This window comes from Protopterus annectens, chromosome 1.part0, assembly GCF_019279795.1.
Source record: "Protopterus annectens isolate FY-2018-M chromosome 1.part0, PAN1.0, whole genome shotgun sequence".
Classification (NCBI taxonomy): domain Eukaryota; kingdom Metazoa; phylum Chordata; order Ceratodontiformes; family Protopteridae; genus Protopterus; species Protopterus annectens.
The window spans coordinates 600,649,330-600,664,712 of NC_056725.1; the positions used below are offsets into that span (position 1 = coordinate 600,649,330).

Genomic DNA, 15,383 nt, shown 5'->3' on the forward strand with positions numbered 1-15,383 from the left:
CATTAACCATTGGTAATTCTGCATTATTTTTTTATAACTGGATACATTTCCATAACAAAAACGATCTTAAGATTTGGTTGCTATAAATTTCAGACATCTTTCCAGCTTGCTCTGTAATCATAATGTGGTGCTTGTGACATCAAATGGCTCTTTGTAATCATTAGCTGTCACAAACAGACTGTTCTTGATTCACAGGACAAGGTATATATTTGCAGGAAGAGTCTTAAGTGATAAAAAAGGGATGCCCCAAGATTCAGAGCTGATTAGAATTTTATATAGCCTAGTTGTGTTGTGAACTGTACATTTTATACTGGCAGCTATCAAAAGGGGGTCCCTTAAAATCTATTGTAAAATAACAAATGTTGGCGTGGTACACTTGAATTGTCTGTAGTCTGTGCTTTGTGTAAAATAGTTGCCATAATGTGTGTCTTAATTACTAACACTAACACCATTTAATAGAGTTTTGCTTTTTGCATTTACGTTTACTTGCACTGAACCTTTGTGTAAATGGATACTTAACACATGACGATTTTGAAAGGATGGCATAAAACTGTACAAATGGCCTGATCCTGTGTTAGAGTAGTGTTTGTTATATTTTGTGGTAGAACAACTCTTTTCATCTGTTGATATGATAAACAAATTCCTAAATTTTGGACAGGAGTTTAAAATGTTATTTAAAATATTGTATGCATTAATAAGGATGATAAGGATGGATGATTAAGGTTCTGAGCTGTTAACATGCTGCTTCCTGTAGCTAATAGTACAAGGTTTGATTCCTTCTACCTCTGTTTGCTCACCCGTGATTCTGAGCAGATCACTATACCAGACAGTGGTGCCAAGTCACCCCTGAAAAGGGACACTTGTGCTTAGTAGGATTACTTGGTTAACAGTCTATAATAATATATGTGTGTATGTACATATGCTTAGCAAATGACACATATTTAAACATCAGTAATTGAAAAATGCCTTGTCTTATTATTACATGTCAGTTGTTCGGCAGTAGCCAAGCATATTGTAAAATTTACCTAGTCATGATTTTGGTAAACCAGACATTTGTTGCTAGACATTATCTTTTGCATTAGATGAAAGGTTTACTATTTTTCTAGTATACACCCAGAAAATAAACTGCTCCACAACTCTGATTAAACATGGCATAAACATCAGTAGAATAATTATTTTATGAACATTGCCAAATTGCTTGAGAGGTCATTAAAAAATAGAGCAATAAATTAAATGCCTGAAGCAAGCTATAATCTTTATGAGATTTTTGTAATTATTATTTTTCATGAAGGAAGGAGTGAATTTATACAGGGGCTAAAACAGTTGCACCTTAATTTTGTAAAACTAAGTCAATGACTGTGTGATTAGATGCACAGATTAGACCTGAACCAGGCCTAGTGACACCAGCTGTTCCTAAGCAGGCTGTGTTAAGGGGGCGTTTCTGGTTAGATTTCTTTACTACCGATTTTGTGTCTGTGCCTATAACCCATAAATCCTATCAAATGTTTATTACACTAAGTAGCTTGGAGATTTGGGAGGTATCATCTTATTTAAAAGCACTAGCAAAATTAAGACAATAATTCAGCACAGCTTTGCTGTAGCAGAACTGAGTATAGATTGTTGTAAGCTGTTAAAAATCATGCAGTTGTCATATAGTATGTACAAGCAAAGTGGTATTAAAAAAGTGCAATATTGCAATTATTTGTTTATAATGCAGGAACATTTCATAAAAATACAGAAATATACCTCAGGTGAGTAAAGAACTATTTTTAGATATTGTAGTGAAGGGAAAAAAGCAAAAGGCCTTCTCAGAAAAAAATCAAATGAGCATTATATTATTTCTTTTGCCTGTTCTTTATAACAAGTGTTTCTTGGAATCAGAATACAGTTTCGCCTGTCACAGGGATAAAATGAAAGAATTGAATAAATTAATTTGCTTTATTATATCAAACGTAGAGAGGCACCTTAAGTTACAAAGACTAGACTAGGGTATTTGTTACCTCTGAATTAATTCATTTTTAGAATTTTTCGATGTTTTATAATTAACCCTTTGCTGAGTGTTTGATCAGTTATAAGTGACTGTGCCTTTTTTTCTTTTTAACAGACACTAATTTTGTCCTGGCTAATGCCCAAATAGTAGACTGGCCTATCGTGTACAGCAATGATGGATTCTGTAAACTGGCAGCCTATCACCGTGCAGAAGTAATGCAAAAGAGTAGCACATGCAGGTAAATCAATCTGTGCCTTGCAGAACTATGCAAATGTATCCTCACAGCCTGTAGTCACAGAAGAAAGTAATATTTGCATTTGCAATGATAGCTTTGAAGAGCTAATAAATAATTTGTTGTGAAGATTGTGTTTCAATGGTCAAAATACTACAGCTATTCATTACTCTATTTAGAGCTTCATAATCAAGAAATGGAACTTAATTCGCATTAGAATTGTCATCCTTAAAGACCTGTATGCAGAGTTGTTCTTCTTTCGGCTTTTCCCGGTTATGGGTCGCCGCAGCAGAACTCCGGTCTGCTAATGATTGGCAGTAGATTTTTATGGTGCTGGCTTGATGCCCAACCTTCACTGAAGGCACGCCCATTCACGCATGTCTTTTGAATGCCACTCGACCGTGGGGAGGACATGCAGACTCCACACAGAAGGTGCTCCAGCCGAGAATTGAACAGGAGAACCTCTTGCTGAGAGGCGAGAACACTACCGTTGCACCACTGCAGCTTCTAATCTCTGTATCACATGCTTCATAATATTCATTATATAATAGACAGATTTTTTTTCAGCTCCTTGCTATGTATACAAATGACGTGCTATAAATAATTGCAGTATAATAGTGACCTGATTCCTGCTGCATAAGAATATCATACTACACATCCACTGTGAGACACAGGGAAATGAATGTGTGGTCTGCAGGCTCATTAAGCCACACAGGATCACTAACAGGTACTATTTATTTTATTTTATTTATTTTACATTTGTTTACCGGGCTAGTCCAACTGGATATATTTCCATTTTCAGCAGAGGCCCGGGGAGAAAAGCTCCACATTAAGGTTAATACAAACAAGTCATTACATAAAGAAAGCAAATAGTTAGTAAAAAAATACATACAGAAATAAGGTTCAATCTAAAATATAAAGGAGAAAATTTATGCTAGGAAGGACATTTTAATTTTATTTACAGTATAGGAATAGGGGAGTTATACATTAGTAGAACATTCATAAAGAGTAAATATAGATAAGCAATTAAAAACATACAACCATACAGCTTTGTTTATTAAATTGTATCAGAGATTAATTAACAAGGGAGTTTTGAGATAGTTCTTCAGAAAGGAGTGAGTAGGAAGAGGTAAGAGAAGGTAAAGGTCATTAGTAGAATCATAAGGTTAGTCAGGATTGATGCATGGGCAACGCCAGAGTGTTTTTAGGTGTTGCTTGAGCTTTTGTTTGAAGAGGAAGGGTGATGATGTAGTACTTAGAGTGGTAGATAGTGAATTCCAGTGTTTACCTATGGTGTTGGAGAATAGTGAATCGCCTGCAATGTTATTGGACTTAGTTAGCTTCACAAGAGGTTTATTTGAGGAGCGTAGTGAATTTAGATTAGAATAGGGAGAAATAAGATCAGAAAGTATAGGGGTATTTTTCGGTTGGTGAAATAACCTGTGAATAAAGGTAAGTTGGGAGAGTAATAGCGTATTTTTCAGTTCTAGCCAGTTTAGTTGTAGTAGATTTTGACAGTGGTGAGTTCTAAATGGGTTTCCAGTAACAAATCTAGCAATGCTATGGTATGCATTTGCTAGTTTAGTAAGGTTTTTTTTTCTTTAAGTTAGTGTATATGGGAGAGGCATAAAGAAGAGTAGAAATAAGATGAGATTGATCGAGTGTAATTTTGGCCTGTGGAGCTAGAAAGGTTTTAATTCTAAATAAGGAGCCAAGTTTTCTATTTACGGTTTTGATAGTATTATTAATGTGGTTATCAAAAGTGAGGTTATTGTCAATTGTAATACCTAACAGTTTTGTGGTAGAGTCAGGGACTATCTGTGTACCATTATTGGAAGTAATAGAGAAGTCTAAGGGGGGGGGGACTTACTATTAGGTCTGAAAAGCAGGAGTTTGGTTTTATTGGCATTCAAGAGTAGGCAGCGTTTCAAGAACCATGCCTCAACTGTGGTAAATATGTTCTGTGTTAGGGTTTGAAGTTCAGAGGAGGTATTGGCAGAGCATATGAGAGTTGAGTCGTCTGCATATTGAATACATGTAGCTTGAGGTATTGCTACATGTAAGTCATTTATGAATAAAGAGAAAAGGAGAGGACCTAGGATGGAACCTTGTGGTACTCCAAGAGTGACTGGCAGAAGAGATGAAAGTGTGTTTTCCCAGAGAACAGCCTGTTGCCTGTTACTAAGGTAGGAAGTAAACCATTGAACCACTTTGGTATCTAGTGAGAGAGATTCAAGGGTTTTTAAGAGCAAATGGTGGTTTACCATGTCAAAGGCTTTTGACAGGTCTAAGAAGAGTGCAGATGTTAGGATACTATTATTGCGGTTTCTATTGATACACTCGGTAAATGATAAGAGAGCTGTGGTAGTGCTATGAAATGGCCTAAAGCCATGTTGGCAGTTAGCTAGTAAATTGAATTGAGTTAAGTGGTGCATTAGCTGATGATGAATACATTTCTCCATAATTTTTGCTAAGGGTGATAGGAGAGCTATAGGTCTATAGTTAGAATACTCTTTTGAGCTGCCTCCTTTATGTAAAGGGATTATGTGGGAAATTTTCCAGATAGCAGGGATGGTTTATTCAGTGATGGTTCTATTTATAAGGAGGGATATAGGATAAGCTACTGCTTCGGCCGCTTTTTGAAGGTATTCAGATGGTAACTGATCTGCAGATGGGGTACAGGGTTTGAGTTGTAGGATGAGTTTCAGGATGTAAGAAGTAGAGATAGGTTGTAGTTGAAATATGGGGAGATTAGCAGGTATACAGGTGGGGGGGTATGAATTGTCAATAGTAAGTTGGTTTGCTAAAGACTTAATGGTGTCTGTGAAAAAGGAGTTAAAGACATTGGCAACAACTTTAAGGTGAGGAGATACATGTTAAACATAAACAGCATATTTTTCAGTTATATAATTACCATGGCACACAAGTGGGTACCATACAATAGCTCTAAAAGTACTTACTGTCTTTCCTCCAATAATTTATATCGCGTTACTCCCATTTATGACATTGCTAGATATGGCTTTTATAAATCTAATTTCATTTGCACTGTATTCTTTAGTGTGAGAATAGTATCTGATGTATATTTTTTGTTCCTGTTCCTCTTCCGAAAAATTTCTTTCTTTGCATATCATGCAATGGTTCTTCTAACCTTTTACCTTGAATATAAATCAGTTCCTAGATATAACATTAGGCTTCATGGATAGCATGAGCTTATTCACACATTCAGATTTGTTATTGACATTCAAAATCAGGTGTGCTGCAGTCCGTAGCTTATCATCACTTTGTGATTTGGGAACATTCACCCACCTAAGTGCTAATGGACACTAATTTAATTATTTACTTATTAACTGGCTAAGTGAAGTAGTTCTTTACAAGCCTTTTACAGTCACAATCTACTCAACAATGGCAATGATAAAGACAAGGTATAAACAGTTTAAAGCAGCTAACCAACCATTGCGTTTTGTGAGGAATCTTGAGAACCAAAAGAAAGTACATGCTGACATGTGGCCAACATGCAAACTGTAATTAGAGCTGGGAATTTTGAGAGAAAAATCGCCAAGGACTCTAAAGAGAATCATAAGGCCTTCTTTAGCTATGTTAGAAACCTAGGAGGAAACTCCCAGATATGCTCAGAATTAGTTCAAAATGATGTGAAAATTACTGAACCTACACACATTGCCAACATACTGGCTGACAGGTTCAGTGCAAACTTCTCCCAAAGGAGAGATATCTATTCCAGAGGATTGTAGCCCCCAAACATCTCCAACGCCCAGGTGAGAACTGCCTCACTAAGGCAAAAAACACAGCATCCATGGGACCAGATGGTGTCCCCGGCTGTGTGCTTCACGAACTCAACGAGGAATTAAACCCACAGTTAGAACAGCTGTTTAATCTTAGCCTCACCTCAGGATGGTCCCACTTCATAAGGGCGGTGCCTCCACAGACCCTGGAAATTACCGCCCCATTAGCTTGACAAGCCTTATCTGCAAAGCCATGGAGAGGATCATAATGGAACTCATAAATAAAGACATAGGGAACTTGCAGACTTTGGATCCAACTCAGTTTGGCTTTGTCAAAGGCAGATCCTGCCTCTTAAACTTGGTTGACTTTTTGAGACAGTCACCAAGGCTATTGATGAGGAAAGGCAGTCCATACAGCCTACCTCGACCTGGCAAAGGCCTTGACACAATACCCCACTCAGGTATCATCGAAAAACTCATCAGCTTGAATGTAAACCCATACATCACAAGATGGGTTGCAAACTGGCTAAGTGACAGAACCCACAGGGTCAGAGTTGCTGGAGCCATGTCAGACTCAAAGCCTGTCACAAGTGGTGTCCCACATCAGTCCTGGGTCCACTCTTGTTTGGCATCTACTTTTCTGAAGTACAAGCAAACACAGGAGGGTTATGGCTGACAAAGTTTGCAGATGACTGCAAACTCATCTGACACAGATATCCTCCAGAAGGGCCTCACAGAAACGGATAACTGGTGCCAGAGCCATGGCCTGAAGTTAACAAAAATGCATAGTCATAAAACAAGGTTATCCCTAGCTACCATATAGGTGGCAATCCACTGAGCACAGAAAAAGTCATCAGAGATCTGGGGACCCAGGTTGACAGTAGCCTTCGCTTGACACTCATGTTGCTAAAGTAGTTAGGAAAACCTTCTATATCACCCACCTGATCATGAAGGGATTCACATCTAGATCAAGGGAGGTCATCGTCCCCCTGTACTCATCACTTATTAGACCTATGATTGAGTACAATGCAGAATGTATCTGACCAGACACCTGCTGCAGCTTGAAAGGCCCCAAAAGTTCCTCACCAAAAGGATAAAGGGTCTCAAAAATATGTCTTATGCTGCTCGACTGAAAGAACTCCAGCTCTATTCAGTCTCATACCGCTTGCTCAGAGGTGACCTGTGCCTGACATATAAGGCCATGTCAAACCCAGATTTGATGAATATGCTTCACCTCTAAAAATCTAGATCCCTCAGAACCACAAGGAGACTTAAACCTTGACACGGTTATAAATAGAACGTGCTGGAGGGACAGATTCATCACCCAGAGACTCCCTATGCTGTGGAACAAAATCCCGGTACATGTGAGGCAGAGCACCTCTCTGGCCTTGTTCAAGAGGAATCTTGACCAATGGATGGGAGATTGCAGATATACCCCAGGGATTACTTCAGTGTCACTGCTTGACAGAGGCACAGCAAAATGATAGGCATAGTTTTTATTCAAACTAAAGGGGTGGCGAAAGCCACATAACTATGGGCTAGGCTTATAAATGCCCTTGGGCAGGTAGCCTAGTATGAACCTATGAACCTATGAACCTATGAACTGAACTGCAGATTCTAGAGCAGTGAGAAAGAAAGAAGATGCACTGATATGCTACAATATCTAAATCCTACCTGGTTTGTGATTTATTAATCTTTACTGTTAAAAGGAAGTGCGACTGCAAGTGATAGTGAGCAGAAGCTACTGTAAAGGAATTACAGTTTTTGTCTGGCTTGCAGCACTTGTATGGTCAGTACAATTTTACTGTACTTAATTGATTATTTAGTTGTAAATTGCTGGTGTGATTTTTTTTTGTCATTGAAGTTGATTTAAGTTCTCTTTGAATTCTGTTGTTACAGGTTTTTGATTATTCTTTCTTTTTACAATATTTTATTCATTTGATGCTGAACATGGGTTCAATGAGTGTGCAATTAACGATTTACTAATGCACAAATATCTTGTACAGTGCAATAAATGCTATGCATATTTAAAAGTAACAGCTGATAACACTGGTGCACTAGCTGATAACACTGGTGCTCTGTGTTCCTCGTGTGAAAAGTTGGATGATGCTTACCATTGTTAGAAGTAAATCTAGACTTAATGATGATGACTGCACCTGTGCAATTGGCATGGCTTGGAGAACTGTTGTTTTATATATCAGTGACTGGACTGGTGAGACAAACAGTGTTAGGCAACGAGCAAATAGAACACATTTAGGAAATTATGTGTTTCTTGTCTGTAAAGATCATTCATCCTCTATGAAACAAGACGATGCCCCTGACAACTTTGGAATTCTGGATGCAAGTATTCAGCAATCTGAGGATCCAGTTTTTTTAGAAGGAAACAAAAAAAGAAAGAAAGGAAGATGATCACTACAAATAACAAGAAAGAAAAAATGACTGTAAAGGAAAGAGAATACGTAGTAAAAAGGACACCTTGTTTTTATGTAGCACACAGGTTACAGGGAATGATGATATTTTTCTATCAGAAAACCTTTAGTCTACAGAATAAGGCATGATTTTTCCAATGGAGAAGGTAGAAAAAAGAAGCAAGGGGCAGGTGAAAATGAAGAAATCAAAACTGAACATGGAAGGATTGAAGAACATTTCTGTTAGAAAAAAAGAAGAGAAGAGAAAGACAGATGCTAACTGCATGGCTCAAGCTGTGGATTTACAATACTGTCTGGATGAGAATTTAGTGCACAATGAAAACAGTGGGATTAATAAGACAAATAGTGATGGAGATCTATCCTTTGTAACACTGAGAGAGCAGATATTACTGTATTAGAAGCTGAAGATTCTTCACTAGGCCGCGGTGGTGCAGTGGTTAGCATTGCCTCACAGCAAGAGGTTCTCCCGTTCGATTCTCACCTGCAGCGCCTTCTGTGTGGAGTCTGCATGTCCTCCCCACGGTCAAGTGATGTCTAAAGACATGCAGGTAGGTGTGTGCGTGAATGGGTGTGCCTTCTTTGAAGGTTGGGTGTCGGGCTGGCAACTCGGCACCGTAAAAATCCACTGCCAATCATTAGCGGACCGGACTTCTGCTGTGGCAACCCCTAACCAGGAAAAGCCGAAAGAGTTTAGAAGCTGAAGATTCTTCAGAGCTGGCCAGCAAAGATATTGTTGTAATTGGAGATTCAGTTATTATAATTTCTGCCTGGACAAGCCCAGTTATTGTATTTTGAGGAAAATGTAAATTCTCTCTGAGTTCTTCCTACTGAATTCAAGTCTTTCTTGCCAAATATCTTCATACATTTAATTAGAAATCTACCCTCTTTTGTTATATTTTTCTTTCTAGGCTCCCCAGAAACATGTTGTTGCAAATCAACCTCCAGTCTCCATCTATAAGTAGTACTCCCTGCTGAAGGCTGATTACGTCTCCCAAAAACCTCTTAAGCTCCATAATAGCAGTTTTAGGTGGAATATAAATACATGCCAGTGTAATCCTCTTCTTTTGCCAGTAGCTCCTTACTACCACAAATTTACCATGTTTATTATTTTCCCTCTTTTATCACTATTGTAACTCTAGCAATTAATTTAAGTACTCCTGTTTTCCTTTGGCCATGATATTCTGCTGACTCTCCATCCTGAAATCCTTTCTTTATCAAATTCAGATGCTCAGTTCTTTCCAAATGTGTTTCTTGTAGAATTGCTGTTTACACTAAGGATTTCTGAATAATATTTCAGTGTTCTTTCTTTTTTTTGAATGTACCTGTGAGACCATTCACATTCCATAACAATATGGAAAGTGTCACCATTATAATAATAAGTTATTATTCCAACCCATTATATATGACAACTTAAGTTATTATTCCCACCTATTATATATATGACAGCTTTTTTAGATGTCTACTTCCAGCTTTTGTGGTACATGCAGCCACTAATGTTTGACAGGTTGATCTTTTATACAGTTGTTTCTTGTCTCCATTTGAGCCTATGTCCAATTTTACAAGACTTTTTGTTTTAATGAAAACCCTCAAAAAATACTCTAATTGGTTAACTTAATTCAAACATGCATAACTATGTACATCTTCAAATAATTAAGTTTACCCCCCCCCCCGTAATTGGAACTGTTGTCCTAAACAGACATCTGTAGCCACAGGCATTATCTAATCTAATATTATAAGATGCCTGCTATTGCCTGTGCTCCTACATATAGTAAATGCTTCCAGTTCTTTTTTAATATTTATTACCCTCCCAGTTGTGAAAAAACAACTTGCATGCTTTCAGAAAACATTAACTTATAACCTTGAAGAAACCAGTGTTTTGACTTTTTATTGCCCTATAATCAGCTTATCTCCCTGGAAACATAAGAGAAAATAAATAAAAAATGTAGCCCTCAGCTGCAAACATCTGAAGGCATACTGAACATTTATTGCTGAAGGAAAAGTTTTCATTACATTCAGTATTCTCTTAGGTTATTTCCACTTAAAACTTGTTATTAGATTAAGTCAAGGGTCTTAATCCAGATACCTATGCAAAAGTAATTGGTTAACTTAATTCAAACATGCATAACTATGTACATCTTCAAATAATGAAGTTTACCCCCCCACCCCTGTAATTGGAACTGTTGTCCTAAACAGACATCTGTAGCCACAGGCATTATCTAATCTAATATTATAAGATGTCTGCTATTGCCTGTGCTCCTACATAAAGTAAATGCTTCCAGTTCTTTTTTAATATTTATTCCCCTCCCAGTTGTGAAAAAACAACTTGCATGCTTTCAGAAAACATTAACTTATAACCTTGAAGAAACCAGTGTTTTGACTTTTTATTGCCCTATAATCAGCTTATCTCCCTGGAAACATAAGAGAAAATAAATAAAAAATGTAGCCCACAGCTGCAAACGTCTGAAGGCATACTGAACATTTATTGCTGAAGGAAAAGTTTTCATTACATTCAGTATTCTCTTAGGTTATTTCCACTTAAAACTTGTTATTAGATTAAGTCAAGGGTCTTAATCCAGATACCTATGCAAAAGTAATTGGTTAACTTAATTCAAACATGCATAACTATGTACATCTTCAAATAATGAAGTTTACCCCCCCACCCCTGTAATTGGAACTGTTGTCCTAAACAGACATCTGTAGCCACAGGCATTATCTAATCTAATATTATAAGATGCCTGCTATTGCCTGTGCTCCTACATATAGTAAATGCTTCCAGTTCTTTTTTAATATTTATTCCCCTCCCAGTTGTGAAAAAACAACTTGCATGCTTTCAGAAAACATTAACTTATAACCTTGAAGAAACCAGTGTTTTGACTTTTTATTGCCCTATAATCAGCTTATCTCCCTGGAAACATAAGAGAAAATAAATAAAAAATGTAGCCCACAGCTGCAAACGTCTGAAGGCATACTGAACATTTATTGCTGAAGGAAAAGTTTTCATTACATTCAGTATTCTCTTGGGTTATTTCCACTTAAAACTTGTTATTAGATTAAGTCAAGGGTCTTAATCCAGATACCTATGCAAAAGTATGGAAAACATATCGCCTCTCTCTATATTATTTCTGTGTACTTTTACATCCCACCCCCCACCTCAGCAACCCAAGATTACAATCTGTTAACTTAAACATGTTTTTATCCAGCTATTTATACTTTTTGCACTGAAATGCCCACATTTCTTAATAGTATGAAAGAAGCAAGAAAAAAAAATGAAAGAAAAAAGACATCTGTTTTCTTTAGTATCTTTATCACATATCTGAAAATGCTTTATTAAATTGCATATACTTTTTATATCATGAAAAGTTTTATATGAATACTGTTAAGAACAGAAAGTTTTTTTTTACTTACAGTTACCCTTGTCTATTCTCTTCCCTTCCACTTAGCATATTTCCAAACATTAATGACATGAAGTGAGGCAAATGCCTTGTAGTTTAACAAAGTAAAAAAGTCTGTTCTTTCTACTTTTTCTAGGACCACCATATTTTACAAATGTGATTGATACTTTGGAATCTCAAATTTATTCAATAATTTCTGACATACTGGTGGTCTTGGAATCTCACATTTATTCAATAAATTCTGACACACTGATCGTCTTCTTGTTTATTTCCATCTCACAACTCCAGACCTCAGCTCAATTCCAAGGTACTCCCGATTCTTGTAGTCAATTCCTGTGCTTTTCTCTGTATCCCGAATGTTTTCCCTTGGAACATTGGAAAGGTTTCACTGGCAAAGTCTCTGTATGAGCTTTATTATCAGAAGAATGAGAAGCAGTGTCCCATTCTGCTTGATGGCTCACTTTTTGTTGGACAAACTTTTGTATTTCTTCCTTAGCCTGTTTTGCATCAAAAATGACTTTGATCCTCCAGGAAAAATATTCTGAAGACAGCTGGATACAGCAGCTTGAATCTGACATCTGCCTCTCAACATTCCCTGTTTGCTGAAATAAATTTGCTTCTCTTTTGCCTGGTGCATGGTGAATAATCAATTCCCACAAGCACTCTAGTGTCTCCAAGTTTTAGTACTTTGTCCTTCTGCCATAGTTTTGTCAGGATGAACTTTTTCTGCTAGTAGGATTGCATCTTTATTACTATAGGTCTTGGCTGATTTCTCATGGCCAGGTTTGAAGCATACACAGAATGTGCCTTTTCCATAAAAAAATCCAGCTGTGGAACATACCTCTCAACCTCTTAGAGTAAGAAATCTGGACAAACCCATAAAAAAGTGGTACAAATAGGGACAATTTTGAAATATTGCTCTTAAAACTTAAAAAGTTGATAGAATAACAGGTTTTGCATTAGCATGAATTTTCTGAAGGGTATGAAGTCTAAAACTCAAATGTCTGTCATTATTTTCTAACTTCAGCCTTTAATGATTTACCACTAATTTGCCAGAAAGCCACAATTTTATGAAAAATGGACCAAAAATATAAGGCAAAAATCTTGACGTTCTGAGACAATCTGTACAGTTGAGAGGTATGCTGTGGAATACCAGACTAGTTGCTTCTTTGTGCCTTCATAAAATTAATACAGTCTGTTCCTTCCATGTTCTCTTGTACAGCAGAAAATCTCAGTTTTTCCTGATGAGTTTTGTCTTCAACTCAACCATTTTTTGAAACATCTCTTCTAGATCAGTCTCATACTCAGCCAGCCTTTTCTTCATATATATATATATATATATATATATATATATATATGTATATATAAAATATATCTCCAGAAGGTTGGCATAGCTATGGGCACAGCTTGTGCCAATAGCTACGCCAACTTAGTTTTAGCACATTTGGAGCATACTTCTATATTACCAGACAGCAATAAGTACTATGATAATATCCTTTGGTATGTGCGTTTTGTGGATGACATTCTTATGTTGTGGAAGGGTGATATAGAGCAACTAAAAAATTTTGTTGCTTTTATGCATAATACTACAGGCTTCTTGTAATTCACATACAAATACTCTTATAGTGAAATTGAGTTTCTTGACGTATTTCTCACAAAATCTGAGCTTAAGAAAGTTACCAGTAGTATTTATAAAAAAACCTAAAAGAAAAAACATCCTTCTATACAAAAGAAGCATGCATCCACGGCATGTTCCTAGAAACATGCTAAAAGGACAAATCTACAGAGTGCTCCAGCTGCACAATGATGATGCAGATGCCAGAAAAGCACTTATAGATTTAAAACTGGAATTTCTAGAACAGGGGTATTCTGAGTTAGATATAGATAAGACAATTAATGAAGCTTGGACACATAGACAGGGTAGATGCAAACCATACTTTGGCACTACAACAGAAGAGTCACAACTATCTGAATCCCCTTCTAGGATTAGAGAGACATTTAAAGCTGTCTCCCAATGTTCCAGTGACATTGATTGTTATTGTGATATCATTAAGAAAAACTGGAATATTTTATGTGACATTCCAGACTTTGCATATAAAGTTGGCACTACCCCCTCCTTTTCTTTTAGAAATAATATTTCTTTGAAGCAGCATATTTGTAACAAACTTGCCTCTACTGTTAAATCTCTGTCTGTGAGGACAGGCACTTTCCCATGCCGAAAATGTTCAGCTTGCCAATATATTTATAGTAATGCTACATATACACATCCTGCTTGCCATTTTAACATTAAACTGCATCACTATGCGGATTGTAAAACTGATAATCTTATCTACTTTGCTTTTTGTCAAAAATGTCATGCATACTACATGGGAAAAACTAATAGATGTCTCAAAGACAGAATTTTAGAACATAATAGAGACATTAGGAACAAAAAAGAAACAAATACTTTGGCAACCCATGTCCTACAGACAAATTATTTACATGTTTTAAAATGTTTGGTGCTAGAAGTCACTGATAAAACTATTAGAGGAGGTGATTTGGAAAATTGGACAGAAGCTGCAGAACAAAGGTGGATTCTCTTGCTGCGTGCAGAGAAATCCCCTGGCCTTAATAATATGTCCTCACTAAAACTGTTTTTAAAAGCACACTCCCTTAAACACAAACATAAATAGTAATGCCTCATTTTTATCTGTATGTATTCTTTATATTTTTTCATATATTCTTTATATTTGTAGTTTTTATTAGTATTGTTCTTTCTAAATATTGCTATTTATAAATGTTTTTATCTATATATTTTTATTAATTCTGTCAGTATATTTATTGTTGATATTTAGGATTTATGAAATGGTCCCATTATTTTGTTTGAGTGTTCCTCTTTAAAAGTCAGTTATATCAGCTGATAATGCAACTGCTGCTATTTAAATTTGCTTTTAGAGTGATCCAAACTGTCTGATGAAGCAACCTGTGAGTCGTGAAAGCACTAACCTTCTTGTTTTTTGCTTCATTTTTTCGATTAAAGTTTCTGCCTTGTAAGTTATTGTGCAGTTTATTATTTCTTTTACTTGCTGCTATTACTGCACTATACTTTACTCTATGTACATTTTTTGGTTTATATATATTTTTTTGCATTCGGAGAAAAGGGGCATGGCAGAAACTGTTGAAATGGAATCTACACCCGGTCGGTATTTGAGAGCTGCTAGAGCTACAGATTGTGAATGGTTGAATTGTATACTTAATATTACAGAGAATCAGTTGTTTAATATAAGCAATATGGATGAAGACAATAGTATGGAGAAATGTCCACAACTTTATGAGTTTCTAAAAAGTTATAAAGAACTGGAGAATAAACTCTACAGGTACAAGTGACTGCAATGGCAGCGTTTGCACCTACAGGCTTGTCTGCAACACAAAGTCATCCCAAGAGGACTAAGGGTACTCAACATGCCAAGTTATGGCAATGATTACCCGGAACTATTAAGGAGATGGCAAGAACTGAACTTGCAATTTAGCATTCAGTACATCAACTTACTTATAAATGTTTTTCTTTCTATGGAGAATGATTTAAAAAAATGAGATTCTTTTATGTCAAAACACTATTTC

At 36.5% G+C, this 15,383-nt stretch overlaps 1 protein-coding gene across 2 annotated transcripts in view; it reads left to right on the forward strand.

The window, feature by feature from the left end:
• Positions 1–15,383, forward strand: part of KCNH1 (potassium voltage-gated channel subfamily H member 1) — a 2,413,895-nt gene that overhangs the window by 96,579 nt on the left and 2,301,933 nt on the right. For both annotated transcript variants that reach the window (XM_044061729.1, XM_044061739.1), the window contains one exon: positions 2,105–2,228. In XM_044061729.1, coding sequence (XP_043917664.1) covers positions 2,105–2,228 — 124 coding nt within the window. The remainder of the gene's footprint in view (positions 1–2,104; positions 2,229–15,383) is intronic.